This window comes from Paroedura picta, chromosome 4, assembly GCF_049243985.1.
Source record: "Paroedura picta isolate Pp20150507F chromosome 4, Ppicta_v3.0, whole genome shotgun sequence".
NCBI classification, from domain to species: domain Eukaryota; kingdom Metazoa; phylum Chordata; class Lepidosauria; order Squamata; family Gekkonidae; genus Paroedura; species Paroedura picta.
This window is the reverse complement of record NC_135372.1, coordinates 91,289,450-91,305,729: the sequence shown is the minus strand read 5'-3', so window position 1 is coordinate 91,305,729 and position 16,280 is coordinate 91,289,450. Positions and strand designations below refer to the sequence as shown.

The following is a 16,280-nucleotide window of genomic DNA, read 5'->3' as shown; positions in this document are numbered from 1 at the left end:
ATCCTAGTCTGCAATCCCCTGGAGCTTTGCTCTTTAGGCAGCTTTTCTACCTGGAAGTCATGTCAATGCCCAGTCTGTCTCCCCATGAACCCTAGGAGGTGGCAACTTTATTTGCTTTTCAATAAAGTCTGGGCTGTACCATACCCGTGTATCTGTTTTGTTTGGTTTTGATTGCATGACATCTCCCTGCCCTATTCCTTTCACACCTCCCACCCCTTCGTCTGTGGCTCTCCCTTAGAGCTGTTTGATCACATCACAGATCTGACACAAGGATGCACATGCTTGGGTGGCTGAGCATTGGTTGTTTAGTGCCACTCTTCGACTGTGTTCCTCTGCCAAATATGGCAGAAATCCAGCAGCACCTTCAAAGCTTCTGGAGTCACCTTCTTTGGGGAGCCATTATTCAGATCCCATAAATTCAGTCCTCACCAAACTTGGAGAGTACATTGAAAAGAGTCAGTCAAAAGATCCCCTGTGAGTTTGATGTCTCTATCACGTGGGGAGGGTCCTACCTGGTCTCAAAACTTATGAACCAAAATGGTTTGGCAGCTAATAGATGGTGATGGTTCATTATTGTAGAACTATGCACACCATGAACCAAACCACATTTTCCCAGTTCATGCCTATCCCTAACCATCACATAATCTATTGAATTCCTGCCATAAATTCAGACAACCAGTTTCTCAGAATCTTAGCATATTTGCAAGTACTTATTTCACACATCAAACCACATTAACAGGACCCAGGATATTGATCTCCCCACTAACATGCACATTACCAACATTGAGGAGGGTGCCACATCCATAGAGTATACAATAAGATTTTGATTGCAACTGGCATGCTGCCAGCCACAGAAGCATTGGAAAACTATTTCAGGTACAAAAACCTGATAACTACAACTTTGAATGTAAAGGGACAGAGACAGCCGTCCTACTCAGAGTATTTAAATAATCTTTCCCCTGACACCCACAGAGACAGCCCTGAGCAGCAAGACCTGACCTACATTATCTAGGCACAACTTGTTGGGAGATTAGTGCCAAACACAACATCCATCCCCAGGGGTTTGCAGGCTAATCTTGATGCCACCATGAACAAAGATGGGCCCTGTAAGAATTGGCAATCTAGTGTGAGTTGAGAACAGGATCAGAGTTATTTGGGAAGACAGGGTCTCGTTATACCAGGTCCCTGGCACAGAGATAGAGCAATGATCCCTGATCGCCTGGATCGAAATGAGACCACTTTTAATGACAACCTGTCCCACTCCCCAGCGCTGGAAGGAGCCTGGCTCTGGCTCCAAGGCAATAGGGGCTTTGGGATTCCAGGCAGGGACAGCCCCTTCCTTCCTCCCTGCCTGCCTGCCTGCAGAACCCCGCCAGAACAGCAGCCAACATTCCGCTTCCGCCGCAACAAACGCTGTTCGGTGACGTCACCAGTACCCCGCCCTCCTTTCCCGTGATTCGCCTAGGGAGGCGGGGCTTCACTGGCCTCTCCCTCTCTTCGCACAGCCCCTCGTTTGTGTTCTCAGTGCGTCATTAGTAGGCGACAATGGGGGGGGGGCGGCGGTGTTGCGCCAGGAAGCGAGGCTTCAGGTTAAGGTGTGTCTGCGGGGCGGGGCACCAGCGGAGTCCGTCGCCATGACAGCGAGGCTCTGGGCGAGCAGGAGCGGAGGCGGCCGCTAATTTAAGCGCGGCGGCCCCGGGTGAGGGAAGGCGGCGAGTGGTGCTCTCCCGCTGGCATGAAGCCGCCGTCGAGACGCCGCTCTGTTCCGGCTCGCTATGCTCTCGATTCCGTCGTCCACGCTTGGTCAGATCGAGAGAAGAGGCGTCTGCTGAGGGCCTTGAGAGCTCACGGCGAGGGGCCTCTGCGCCCGGAGCTGCTGAAGAAGTATCTGCCGGGGAGGGAGGAGGCTGAGGTGGGTGCCGTGCCACGCGGAGAGCTCTTGGCCTTTGCTGCACGGATGACTTGAGATCCTTACGGACGCTTGAGCTGCTGTGTAAATTGGGCTTGGAGGGGAGGTGCTGTAGTGTCTGACGGTAAGCGCAGCCCAGTAATTGCCACATTTAATCCTTCACGTTTCTCCCTGTCCAGTTCTTACCTTGTTGCTGCCACCAGTAAGACTCTCCTTTTTAATGAGGGGGAGCCTTACCCACTCCTGATAAAACAGAAGCTATTATTATTTATCCTTTGGCTTAGTAGCCTAGCCAGTTGCTGGATGGTGTATTAGTTAACTGAAACCTGGGCCCATTCTGCACGCATTACATAATGCTCATTCAATGCACTTTTGAAGCTGCAAAAACATAATGGGGTGCATTATCCAATGTGTACAGAATAGACCCTGGAAACCAAATCTCGATTTGGTAACTAGAATAAAACTACAGAAATGCTAGGCAAAAAAGAAAACCCAGTTGATTTATTAAACACACAGGAAAAACCCAACCAGAATAAAAGGTTACCTAAATGGTCAGTGTAACAATTGTAACAACTACCTCAGAGAAAAAATTGCAAGCCTGTTCTACCCTGAACCTTGCTCAAACCTTTCCTTTCCTTCTTCAACCCAAGAAGATCAGTTATTTTTTCTGCCTCAATGACAGAGCCAAGGAGAGCCTGGCTTCCAACTTAACTTCTCTGGAAGATTCAGAAGTATCATGTGACTGTGGAATAGAACATCTTTAAAGAAACAACAGTCTTTAAAAAGAAACCTGTAGGTTTAACATAAATAAAAAAAGAACAAAGATAAGGGGGGCAATCCATCAGTGGACCCTTAGGTGCATCATATAGAGTTCCAAAACAACTTTTTAAAAAAAAATCAAAGGATTTGCGCAGTCAGTACAAGTTTGAGACTGAGTTGTACTGCAGACATCTTGCTCATGGGGAGTAATTGTACTCCTTCCTATTGGGAAGAGGAGAGTGACAAATTATAAGATACCAGTTAAGCCTCTGTCTGTTATATATGGCTGTTATTTGGTCCAGGTTCAATACTGTTGGGAGGCAAATTTTCCCCGGCTTTTTTCTGGCCTTTCTCAAATTTGCTTTGCTGGTAAGTTTTTGGGAAAACTGAAATAAAGCCATGTGGCTAAGCAAGTTCTAATTTTTCTCACCTGTACAGCAGCCATTTTCCCTAACACTGTCCCCAAGGTGGCCATTTCTCACCACCACTGGCAAGTTTTTAAAACACCTGGAAATTAAATATTTCTATATTGATCTAACATTATAACAATGTTACAATCCTCAACTTTTTAAAAAGAAAGATAGAAAGGGAAAGATGTATCACTGATTTTTTTAAAGCCCTAGTGAGGGCAGGCTGCTGGCTACTACTAGGTGACAAGGAACCTGAGGATCAGCAGAACCACACAATTCTGTCCCCAGGAGGAAACCACTGTTGATAGTTAATTCAAAGTGCTGTTCAGGATTGCCAATGGCTGGGGTTTCATTATGGTAAAATACACAAATTTTGCTGTGCCTACCTTTCCTATGACAGAAATATCAGTAAGTGTTAGGTGGAAGGAAAAACAGCTGGTTAATATCTTCAGAACAAAGAATCAAAGAGGAATCTGGTAGAAGCTTAAAACTTCTGATCAAGTATGAGCTTAAAACTTCAGCATACACATGAAATATATATCTATTAAAGTTACAAGCAAAGGTGGAAGATTTTGCACATTTACCCAGAGTGCTCTGTATGTATGCATGCGTGCGTGCATCTGGTGAGTCTCTAAGGCAGGGATTCCCCTCCTGCCTTAAAGGAGCCATAAGCTTCCCCCTCCCCACGCATGAGTTTTCTCATGGTTTCTGTGCCTGGGAGGGGGTCAAGCCTGCACGCCTACTCCTCCCTTATGCTAGCTCCTGTCACTCCCCACCCCAATCCTTCTTGAGCCTGCCTGTTAACACAGGTTCTGATGTCATTTCCAGTGACATGTCACTATTGGGGCATGACAGGGAGGCACAGGTTGCTGACATCACTTCTGGGGCTCCTTGAAATCTGAACAATTATTGCAGGGGCTTCTCCATGATCAAAAGGTTGAAAAAGGCTGCTCTAAGGTGCTATTGGACTTGAATTTGGCTGTTCTACACAGCTACCTTCTGAAACTCTCTAAAATATTTTCACAGATTTTGGTCTACGTGCAACTGCTGAAAGAACGGGTAGCAAGAGAAGCAGTCAAGGCACAATATCAGTCTCTCAAGCATCAGCGGCAGAAAGGCCCAACTCCAGCACCTATTGAGGTACAAGAAGGGTATGGATATTGGTTTGATTAGGTTGAAAGGGATTCAGGTATTTGATATTTCCTGTTTTTAGGTATGGACAGAGCTGGCTGAGAAGCTGACAGGTAGTCTTCAGAACAGTACGACAACTGCATTTTCTCAGGTAAGTGTGGTATATATCCCTGTTACCTGACTAACATCAGAGGATTATGACTAGCTTGGGAGATCTGTTCTGGCCATTCACCCTATCCTATTTGATGCTTATGCCTTTGCAAGCAGCTACAAGTGCTTGGAAATGCACTGTGTTCCATAGGGAATCTTTAGTTGTTGGGGCACTGGATGGATTCACTTCTTCATTTGAAATCTCTCGTCTTTGTATTCCCACCCACCAAGGTTCTAACTGTTGCATCTACTGAGCCCCTCAGCTTGCTTCATTCCGTGCCCCCAAAGCCTGTGAAGACCCAACAGTGTTCATCCCCATCTGCCCATAATGAAAGAAGGGAAAACTCTGCAGAAGAGCAAGGATTCCACGTGGACTTTGAAAGTATCTACAAGTACCTTTCCATGCTCTCACGTGGGTCTAAAGCACCAGAACTCTCACCTGCTGGTAAGTAAAGTTTCAGCAGAAAAAGGATGAATGGGATATCAAGATAAGTACTGTTGACCTTCACAGTCCTACCTCCAAGGTGTCTTAGTGAGGACCCTTGCAGACACATTTTGTATCAGTTGCAATTTCTGGGTCAAGGACAAGGATATGCCTACGTAGAGCAAGTTACAGAGGTCTAGCCTGGAAGTGACTATATCATGGATCACTATAGCCAAACGTTCCGAAGGCAGATAGGCCACTAGTAGCCTTGCTTGGCGAAGATGGAAAAACACTGTTCTCTGTCAGTGTGACCCCTAACTTTCTCAGGACTGCTTAAGAATACCCAAAAAAGTACTGATTGCTTGCCCCAAGTTTGTTATTGTGAGACTGGAGTGTACAAGCTAGGAATATATACAATATTTGCTGGCGTATGAGACTACTTTTCCCCCCTGAAAAACATGCCTCCAAGTGGGGGGGGTCGTCCTATATGCCGGGTGCACTTCAGTTGGGATAGACATAGCTGCCCATAGTGACCCATAGTACTGTAATGTAATGTAACAAACTCTATATTTTGAGTGGAAATGTTGGGGAGTCATCTTATACACCCAGTCGTCTTATACGCCGGCAAATACAGTATTTACATAGGAAGATATAGGAGTGGAATGAATATTTTGATTAATTTACTGTTGTGGAAGATAGTGTTAATGTGGTATTAGGAATGGTATGAGAATTGGAACAATGAGTAGAGTAGCATGTAGGAGAAGAATAGTATTGCTTAAAAACTTTAAATTGGTGGATGGATAAGTATTTTAACAAATGGAAGTGCTTGGTAATTGTTTATACTGTATATTATGAGTCTCTAGAATAGAATAAAAAGAATAAAAATCTGAACAAACAGCTTTGGAGTAAATTGGGGAAGGACAAAATAGTATTCTGTCCTTGCTGGAGGGTGCCAGGTCAGAGCAGAAACAGGAATGGGGCAGAGACCAAAGTAATTAATTTATTATACTTATATGTAAGTTGCTGCTGTCTGTTGTGTTTTGATTTATACAGAGGCAGCTGTGGTCCTGGATCTGTTGCTGTCACTTCCAGAAGAGCTAGTTTTCCTTGATATTATGAAGCTGAAGAACCACATGTACAAATGCTATGCAGAGTTAAATGGCCATTATGCTGGGGAGAGGAGGACACAAGCAGATTCAAGCCAGTCTAACAACAGTAGTAGAGATTCATGCCACATGTCACTCCCTGTGTATCAGATCACTAACTGCCATCCACAGCATAAAGAATTTGCTAGTTCCACAGATGCTCCCAGTGCTGAAGCTCCTGAGGCCTCTGTTATGGACTGGAAGACTCTGGGTATCTGTCCTCTGAATTCATTCTTACTTCCTTTGGATATTTTGGTGCGAAAGGAAATGAACTTGGACAGAGGAAATCAGAATTTGTAATGAACTTCCCTTTTTTAACTTTGGAAGTATTTCTTAGTAGATTGTGTACATGGATGTCTTGGATCATTTCAACAGTCCATTTTGCAAGGCAATTTAGTGGATTCATACTTCCATTTCTACTGCCTCTGGTATGTTGGGATTAGAAATAGCTCCAGCTACCTTAAACTTAAGATACTGGTGATAATGAAGGCTGCATTGTATGATCTTTTCACTTGCAGACACATAGAAGACAAAGCAAAAACTAATGCAGAACTAGATACAAATACCTTAAACTAAAACTAAAAACTAATCCAGAAAGTGTCTATTACTATAGCTGCCTAATATTGTTTCATTTAAAGCATTACTTTGCAGTTTAGATGGAATAAGGCAGACTTAGAGAGAAATGTGGAAGGACAGGTAGCTTTTACTGATTTGTTTATTCTTCAGTGACAAATTGCCATCATATATCATATATATATATAAGCTAAACAGAAATAAAACTAGCTCAGCATCCATTACAAGTGTTCCTTGAGGGTTTAGGTTAATGTCCTTTTCCAGTTTGTGATTTTGCTTTGTGTATGCAGGTGCCCCAGGCTGATCTTCTGTTCTTGTGGAAAAGGATAGTCCAAGGTAGACACATGCCTGTTGAGCAGTTAAGCCAGACCACCCAACAAAAGTAGTTTTCTAAATGGTAGCTGTAAATTACTCAGCAAAATAATAGAATAAGGAATGTTCAATTAGTCTAGTTGTTGTCTCAGTTCTCCTTATCAGCTTTAATGTAGGAATTCAGAGAAGCCTAAAGAGTAAAGACAGAAGTTACATGAATTATCCCTCAGTTAGGAAAACATTTAATCCAAAAGACTTAAATCTAGTCAGAATAGAGATAGCAGCATTCATTGTGGCCTATATTTAATTGAATTCTGAATGGACTACAGGGATATAAAATTTCTGGAAATTTGAAGCCATGAAAGTTTTCAGAAAAAACAACATTTAGGAACAACTGAAGTATGCAACACCTTGTTCTATCAAATCTAAATTAGTTTTACAACAAATACAAATATTTTATATGCATATGGAACTGAACTTATGCCTTTGTTTTCTATAAGAAACTACAAATATATCCAATATTTGACAGAAAACTGGACTGATGTGCCCATGCTACTTTTAGCACATGTATGTCTTGTATTTAAAGAGTTGTAAATCTTTAAGGCATGCCTGCCTGCCATTTTGATAATTCTAAACAGTATTTCAGATAGGAGTTTGGAAGGGGGGGAAAAAAACTTTAGGCCTTCCTAGACTGTCCTCAATCTTCATGAAAAGAATAAAGAGAAGATACTTCAGCAATCTAAGCCTTAAGGGAAGGCGGTATATAAATATAATAAGTAAAGCAAAATAGACAGCAAGATGTATGGCTGCTTTGAGATTCTTGAATTGATGAGTTTGTTTCCACAGAAATGCAGTGGTGCTTTGTACATGTGGGGCTTGTGTTCCAGTCTACTCTAGTACTTGTTTCTATATTCTTATTCCTTATGTGGAATGTACATAAATGCAGAAGGTGTCTACATTACATCTGATTAGAGCAACTTAATAACAGCATCACATTACCTGAATTAAAAAGGGTTCTTTCCTCAAGCAACTGTAGAACTGCAACACACAAGAATTAGCTTTCACTACTTTAGGATCGAAATCCAAAACACGAAGACCTGCAAGGCTACGTGCCCGAGAGAGTGCTACATAAGCCTGACCACATTCGAAGACGCGAGCCAAGGAGATTTCAACACAGTCTAGAGACATACCCTAATGGGAGAAACACAGTAATGTAGTGAGCACCTACTGGAGCAATTAGTATATAGATGGTACATACTTGATGCAATTAGGCCATATTCAAATGTCATATTGGGCAGAAAGAACTCAAAAATCATTGAAGGGGCTGTAGTAATAGTTATATGGCTATACCTGTAGCAAGAGTATCCCTCTTCTATTTTCTAGTTCAAGCATCAAAGACAGCTGCTTCTGCCAAGGAGGGGGGAATTTTGTTTTAAGTAAACTTTAGATCAGCGGTCCCCAACCCCTGGTTCGGAGACCGGTACCAGTCGGTGGCTCAGTCGGTACCGGGCAGCGGCTCCTTCTTGTCCTCCCCAGCTGCTGCCTTGAGGGCTGTCCTGCCACTTTCCCACCGGCTCACCTTGGGTGTTCTCCAGCGGCCGCCATAGCTGGGGCTCCCCCTTGGCGTGGCACTGCGCAGCTGCTGCTGGCAGCGCCCCCTAGTGGGCGGCAGGAAGTCAGTGGCTCCAGGGGAAAAGCAAGTTGAGCAGGGGCTCAGGCGGTGGCAGCGATATTCCTCAGCAAAAGACTCCCCTCCCCGGGGCCTCAGTAAAATTGTCAGCCGTTGACCAGTCCCCGGTGATAAAAAGGTTGGGGACCACTGCTTTAGATTTTATTTTGTACTAGAAATATAGCCCGCTGTAAAAGGGATACAGCGGGATCTAGATACATACATTCTGTGTTGTCCCGCGGCGATGGCTCTGTAGTCAGCTCCGTGTAGTCAGTAGCAGCGGGGAGGGGCCGGCAGCCGCGCTCCACGCGACTGCCGGGGTCTTTTCCTGCGGGTGAGAGTCTTTTCCAATGCGGCGAGAGTCAGGCGGCTACCCGAGGGATCCTCCGGCGGGCTGACGCGGCGAGAGGTGCTTCGCGCCTCTCGCCGCGTCAGCCCGCTGGCCGAGGGAGCCCTTGGCAGCCGCGCTCTGCGCGACTGCCGGGGGCTCCCTCGGGCAGCGGCCTGACGCGGCGAGAGGCGCGAAGCACCTCTCGCCGCGTCAGCCCGCCGGGCAGGGAGCCCCCGGCAGCCGCGCTATGCGCGGCTGCCGGGGGCTCTCGGGTAGCGTCAGGCCTCTCGCCGCGTCAGGCCAGGAGGAACCAATCGGCAGGCGCTTTGCGCCTGCCGATTGGTCTCTCTGTTTGTCTGTCGTGAGGAAGGGTCCAATCCGGACCCTTCCTCATCACGGACTAATCCCACCTCCAGACCCCTTACCGAATTATATAGTCCGTGGCGCCACGGGCGGTTTAAAGATTATATGACTCACTCTGGGACCTTTGGGTGAAGCTGTGGAATATAAATTCCTCAATCCATAAATAAATAGTAAAGAGATGTAAATGTTATCTTCTGTGCTACCATCAAGAAGCCTTGCTTTTTGCTGATAGTTGACCACCATGGCTGCACATTAGCTGTAATGGATACTATGGGACGAGTCACTAACCTGGCTCTTGTGGATGGAAATGGCCCAAGCAAGTTTTAAAGGCAACTGTTGGCGAGTCAGATGTATCCCTGCTGGTCCCTTGAAGACCCATCGTTCCAACCCAACAGCAGTAGTGACACCACACAGAAACCTCACTTTAGGTAGCCCTATAGGAAGAATGCAGCGCATGAGGCTTTTTTCCTTTTTTTTTTTTTTAGCCTAGCTTTTGGAGCAGGCATTACATGTTTCGAGGTGCTTCATATTAGTTCCCGAAGCTCTTCCATTTCAGCCACAGGAATCTACATCAACCCCTCCAAGTGATATAAAATTTAATTATTAAGATGGGGCAGCAAAGAATTAAAAGCGAAGTTACAAAGGAGAGCAGTTATTTTTCAAAAAGCAGAAGTGCCAATTGATAACAATGCTTCATTTTCCAGGAAACACTAAATTCTCAAGCATGCCTTTTAGAAACTAACCTTTTCCTTCAGTTACAAATCCAATCACAACTCCACGAGCCCCATTCACCAAACCCTTGGATACATCCAGATTCTTGGTAAGCATCACCTAACAGAATAAAGAACCACAACAAGGAATTCCCTGTTACAGAAGACTTGCAAAAAAGGGCTCACCTACCCTCAATCCTGGTAGGAAAACTTGATTCTAGCTGTTGTGAGTTGCTATTAAAAAAAAAAATGACTTCCTCCACTATTAGACAATGCTGGAGTTCCAGAGTTTACAGATTTGCAGAAATGACACAGAGCCCACATACATGGCTTAAAGGAACAGACCCATTACATTTGGTAGTTATCTGCAAATGTAGCCATGCCTCTTCAACTAGGCATATGACTAATACTGGCCATAGAAAATTGCTCAAATTCTTTTGCAACTGCTATGCTTGTTCACTGGCAAACTTGATCCATATTCTCTGGTGAAGTCATATTAAAAACCAAGGTAACTTCTATTTATGTAGGGACTACAGCTTCCTTTTGTACGAGCCTATGAAAACAATGCCAGCCCTGTGATGTTAGTGAGCAAACTAATGGAAATAAGAACTTTCTTAGGGGCTGAGGTCAAATCCCATTGCCAGCCCATGAGCTGCTTCTGAACCCAGGCAACCCCACATGTCATGTTTTCTTCTTACCTGGGCACCCAGTTTAAGTTCAATGATGCTGCTTACAGGACAGTATGCATCTAAAGTTTTCACCAACACAGGGTCACTATCCACAGCCTTGTAGGACCTTGATTCTCCTAAAAAGCACAAACCACATAAAAGAATTTATAATCTCTTCACTCCTTAATGTATTTTCAAAGAGCTACTCCACACATTAGTTTCCCTAAAAGATAATCTGCTTATACAGGGTCTCAATTATAAATATTTCTATAGCTCTAGATACCAAAACCCCAGGCATTACACATTACTCTAAAAGTCACTCCCTAGACATTATCCATAAGATCCAAGAACCCACCACCCAAAACTAATCCTTCCCCCTTTTTGTCTCTGCTCAGCCTTTACTAACCTTTTATTCTATCAAATACTTGCAGAAGAATCTCATGACAGGGAAGCTTTATTGCTGGTGAAACGTGGTCTGATTCTGTGGTGTTCTCTTACCCTTCTGCAGTAGCTTATTTCTGATCAAAACATCAAGATTTCTGTTCCTGCCATCTACAGATCTTACCCAAACTGAAAGTCTCCCCATCCCTTGCAGTGGTTTTTACAGTCTTTCCCTTCAACATTCTTACCAGATAGCTCCTTCAGTCTTTTTGCATTCATTAGTTCCACGTCATCCTTGTGGGTGCACAACTGAGTGGCCAGGATTCCATCTCTTTCTAACTTGTGGGTCTTAGTTGCAGTCAGCTGTTTGATGACCTCCTCTGTGCATCTGACAAGGATTGATGAGAGCATTTACAAGCAAGACAACTAAAACCTGGAGTATTTGATGAAGAACACCAACATCATTACCCTGACCCAATAACCTATATAGATGCATGCCTTGCTATCCACATCCACCTTGCATTTTTTTCCCTCTGTGGAAATACTCAAGTTATAACCCCATCAAATTAGGAAGTTTAACTCTAATATGGACATGTGCATATGAACACACAGATCTTTCACAAGACCAAGCTTTTTCTTCGGTGACCCAGGGACAGCCAAACAGCTGACAATTGTATAGCCTGGAAACGTCATAATTCCTGAGATTATTATGGGAAGAGCTGACACCACACCTGCCCTGGCGGACTGCATTCAGGAGGTAAATGAAATCTTTGTCAGTCTGTCTCTGTACTTTGGTCAGTTCCATGTTCAAGTGGACACACCTCCTCCAGCTTTTTGCCTGTGAAAGAGCAATGTTGGTTGAAGTTAATAGGCCAGCAGTGGGATAGCTAGTGAACAATATCAGCAGCAACATACCTGGAAGCAAAACTTGGCTTGTTCAGTGCCTTTACTGACTGGGGGTAGTTGCAGGAAGTCTCCACAGATGATGAGTTGGATTCCTCCAAATGGATCCTCACACTTCCTGATGGTTCTAACACAGCACAGACAAACAGCCACCTTCAGTGAGAAGCTATCACTCATTTCCAGGAGAAAGCGAAATGCAAAGCCCCTGCAGCTAAACAGTCCTTCTAGCACATGTTTGATACCAATGTTCCTATGAGACTTTGTCTCAGCAGAAGTGCAAACAGTGACGTTACTTGCATGGTACAATCCAGATTCTATCATAAGCCTCAGATTCTCTGTACAAATCCATCATCCTTCCAAAGCTTAAGGTAAAGGTCTCTACTAAAACCTATCACATTGCCATGGCACTGTGGTGAAGAACACAAGCTTACCCTGTAATATGGAAGAGCAGTGACTGTCATAAACTGATAATTAGGATTGCTAAAATTGAATTATGCACTTTGAGGAAAGTGCTAAAATTCTCAGCAATCCTAATCACCATTGTATAAGGCAGGCAGGCCACAGTTTATTTATTTATTTATAATTTAATTTATACCCTGCTCTTCCCAACAAAGTTCACCCGAGGCGGCTTACAAACAATATAAAAATAATTTCCATAAAAACCCACAATACCCAATAAAATAACAGTACAATCTAAAAACTCCAACAGATGGCAGAAACATCAACCTTCTCCTTTCCCAGTCAGTAGATCACCTACCCCAACTCTATCCATACTCTGGCACAACCGGGTGAATCTTACACAGCGCCTTCCACTAGACAGGACCCCCAGTTTCTAAATCCCAGAACAGCTCTCCCTCCCCAGCCTCAAACAAAAGCCTGGCGGAAGAGCTCCATCTTACAGACCCTGCGGAATGTTGATAGTACCATCAGAGTCCGCAGCTTTCCTGGGAGCTCATTCCACCAGGCTGGGGCCAGGGCCAAAAAGCATCTTCCATGCTACTGGGTAGGCTGGTGGCAGTGGCAGCAATGGAGTTTTTCTTGTTTCATTACTTCTTAATGAAAAGCCTTCCACCTTGATCAACCCACACATCACTTTTCCTTGTGATGCCTGTGCATGTAATATACTACCAAGACACAGAATACACTTGAGAGAGGAAAAAGAGCTTGCCGTGTAGTGGAAAAATAAGAGTTTCAGGAGGGTGCCACATGGGCAGAATCCTGAGCATCAGACTAAGGAGTGGAACCAGTTGCCTGGAGGACAAACATGACAAATGTTGGTCAGTAGCCACAATCCTCCTAGAGCCATGGTAGTAGTTTGCACTAGATTTGAAACTGAAGAGTACACGTGAACAAAAGGTACACTTGCTAGAGCTGCTTGCTACAGAATCTAGGCTTACAGTATCCCACCTCAATTTAAAAAATATATATGTCTCTGAACTTTACCCCTTTATCCCCAAGGACTCACACGCAGGTTTTATCAAGGCAGAATTGGGTACAGCTGTGACCTGCCTTGCTAATGCCACCAATGCACCTATACCCACACAACAAAAGCAAGTACAGGGATACTCCCTGTAAGTACATACCTGGCCACTGCCTCCAGTTTATCAAATAATTCACCATCTACCATAGAGATCTCATCAATGATCAGATGTTGGCAGTTCAGCCACTGCAGCCGTACCCCCGACCTCTGAGCCAACTCAATGCACTGATGTAGGGGAGCCTTTCCGGAACCAATACCTGCAAAGATTTGGGGGATGAAGAGAGCATCATAGATCCTAACACCAGGCTCTTTCTACCCTTCCTTCCCAAGGCCTTGGTTACCTGCAAAGGCATGGAGTGTGGTTCCACCAATCTGACATGCTGCCACTCCTGTGCTGGCCGTAGCATAAGTGCTGTTTGGAGGCAGTGAGGCCACAATCCTTTTTAGCAAGTAGGATTTTCCGGTCCCTTTGGAAAGAACAGTTGTCTCAGACGCATATAGTCCATATCAGTTCAGTTTGCCTTTAAATTCCATTCCCACATTCTCTCTGTCCATTTGCAACTTTCCACTGCACGAGAACCCATTTACAAGGCAAATGATAGTTACTAATATTGCCTGACTGGAGAAAGTCTCATTCAGTAAGTATTAAGGCCAGGAGAATCTCTTCCCACCTACATCTCAAAAGCTGAACAGAAAGATCAGGTTTCAGCATACACTGGAGGGGTGTTGTACAACTTGGAGCTACATGAACTACAGTTATGAGAAACCTTGAATTAGAATCCTCCAGATTGTGCAGCCCTAGGGGATATTTGGAATTCACAGTATGGCAGGTGAAGTATCTCTCTTCCCACCCTCTCTTGTCTCACCAGCACTTCCCGTGAAGAAGATGTTCTTTCCACTTAGCACTGCATTCAGCACCATTGACTGTTCTTGTGTGAGTGTTGTTTTGGGGTGCCTCAACCAAGCCAGCTTCTTCGTTGGCTCTATTTCAGTCACCTGGAAGGAAGCCCCACACTTTGAAACAAAGTCCACCCTTCAATACACATCTCGCACTCAAAACTAATCTGAAGTGTTTAACACTACCCTCTCGCTTACATAGAAGCACCAGACGAGTGGGAAATGCAATTTGAACAGTAATCTGCTAGTCAGTGAAGGGCTTTGATTATTTGAAAAATTACATGGATGTTTGTTACTATATTTGAAAGTAGGACACATCTGCGCAATAATACTGTGGTTCCAGAGTTGCAGTGTACCTAGTCTTGCAAGAAAATATATAGGAGGGATCAAATGACACCAATTCCTTGTCTATATTTAACTAGGCTAGCACATCTACTGCTGTAGAGGGTGACATGCAGGTGGTAGCTCAGAGCAGCAACAAAGAGAGAGGGAGCCCCAGAAATCTATCCTCTATACAAGGGAGACCAAATCCACCTCCCTGCTCTTATTCACTAATGCAGTAGATGGATTTTCTCCATGCTTGCTTTCATTATTATTTAAATTAAGAAGAAAGAAGTAAAGGAGGAGCATTGGATCCATTTTGCTAGTCCCACACTTCTAGGCAAAGTTTTCTTTAAACTATGACTGTTTTCCGAGCCACAGCCCAGATTTGAAACATGTAATATAATGTGTTTAAATATATTTAAATAAATAAGTAGGACATCTTTATAATAAAATGAGATGGTAGTTCACTACAATGACTACTACAGGTATTACCCACTCTAACTGCATTGTATTTTTCTTGTTAATTCCACTTTCTATACTGCTTATAATATACTTTGCCTTTAAGATGGTTTATTCTTTACTAATTCTATAACTCTGGTCCTTTTTATTTATCTTTGGATGTTCTATGTTGTCTCGTTGCATTGTTTATAACCAGTAGTCTGCTTTGAGTCTCTGGGGGAAAAGAGACGATAAAGTAAGCAAAGCAGATATGCCGGTAACCATATGCAAAGTACATTTCTATCTCCATTGTATAATACTTCAAATCAGTAGCTAGAGCTATCAAGCTTAAACTCTTTCTATGGACTCTGGAGAAAGAAAATGCTGCTTAAGGAGTACTCAGTCAAGAGTGCTTACACGTTCAGGCCGAAGTCTCACCTGGTTGCCGTCCAACGATTCGACCCGGGCACGTTTCCGGGCTTCGTTGCGGAGTGTCTGGCCTCTCGTGGGGGTCCCTGCAACGTCAGCTAGGGCTTGACGGACGTTCCCCTGCTGCAGGTCGCGGGCCTGCACAGGACTGACCGTGTCGAAAGTGCGGGGCAGGCCAGAGAGGAGCCTCGTCCGGTCGCTCACGGGCTGGATTCCTTCCTGGGTGGCCTTGAACTTGATGCGCAACATCTGGATGAAGCGACGCAGCTGGTCGGGCGGACAGTTCGAGAACAGCAGCTGGACGTGCTTGGGGCCGGAGCCCAAACGCACCGAGCTCTTGCCATCCTTCACGAAACGTGTGAACAGCCGTATTCCGTCCCGGCGTAACGGGAAGTTGCGGGGAACCTCGGCGCCGCTGCAGCTGGTCACGCGCAACACGAGCTCTCGGAACTCATCGCGCCCCAGTGTAAGCCAGGCGTCCCGGAGCAGCACTCGACTCGGGACCGCCGCACCCAAATGCTCTATCGCTACCGTGCAGCGAACCCGCCCGTCCGACTGGAAGCTTGGCTGCATTCTGGCCTGAGCCTGCAGAGGAACTGGAGACCGACGCCGGCTAGAACAGACCAGGCTGGAATCGCCCTTGAAAAGGCACCGGGTTTTTCACGCCCACCGGCGCCCGGTCTGCAGCGGCTGTCGCGTTGTCCGCGTTCTGCAGGCACAGCTCTTTCCGCCGGGTTAGGGCAGCCTTTGCTGCACGCCGATTCAAATCTGAAGCCTTGAGCGCATCCGCCAATCAGCGCTGCGGGACCTTTAATTTTTCGGCCAATGAGAAAGAAAGAGGCGAAAGCCGGCTTCCGGGCTGGAGAAATTCCCA

General features: G+C 45.0%; 2 protein-coding genes across 6 annotated transcripts; one reads left to right on the top strand and one right to left on the bottom strand.

The window, feature by feature from the left end:
- The first annotated feature begins 1,601 nt into the window (after positions 1 to 1,601).
- SNAPC2 (small nuclear RNA activating complex polypeptide 2) lies at positions 1,602 to 7,774 on the top strand. Its single transcript, XM_077334134.1, has 5 exons — positions 1,602 to 1,912; positions 4,105 to 4,218; positions 4,292 to 4,360; positions 4,591 to 4,804; positions 5,837 to 7,774. Exons 1-5 carry the CDS (start codon positions 1,736 to 1,738, stop codon positions 6,226 to 6,228), a joined length of 966 nt encoding a protein of 321 aa, XP_077190249.1. The 5' UTR covers positions 1,602 to 1,735; the 3' UTR covers positions 6,229 to 7,774.
- PIF1 (PIF1 5'-to-3' DNA helicase) lies at positions 6,631 to 16,165 on the bottom strand. Of its 5 annotated transcripts, none has more exons than XM_077334129.1 (13): positions 15,395 to 16,165; positions 14,185 to 14,314; positions 13,660 to 13,785; positions 13,422 to 13,575; positions 11,851 to 11,965; positions 11,667 to 11,773; positions 11,184 to 11,323; positions 10,585 to 10,691; positions 9,920 to 10,007; positions 9,465 to 9,610; positions 8,164 to 8,220; positions 7,813 to 8,004; positions 6,631 to 7,003 (listed from the first exon to the last, which is right to left on the bottom strand). In XM_077334129.1, exons 1-13 carry the CDS (start codon positions 15,977 to 15,979, stop codon positions 6,962 to 6,964), a joined length of 1,989 nt encoding a protein of 662 aa, XP_077190244.1. In that variant the 5' UTR covers positions 15,980 to 16,165; the 3' UTR covers positions 6,631 to 6,961. The 5 variants fall into 5 exon arrangements, with proteins under 5 accessions (XP_077190244.1, XP_077190245.1, XP_077190248.1 ...); XM_077334130.1 differs by having other exon boundaries at positions 15,416 to 16,163; XM_077334133.1 differs by lacking the exon at positions 8,164 to 8,220 and having other exon boundaries at positions 7,813 to 7,851.
- Between the last annotated feature and the right edge of the window lie 115 nt (positions 16,166 to 16,280).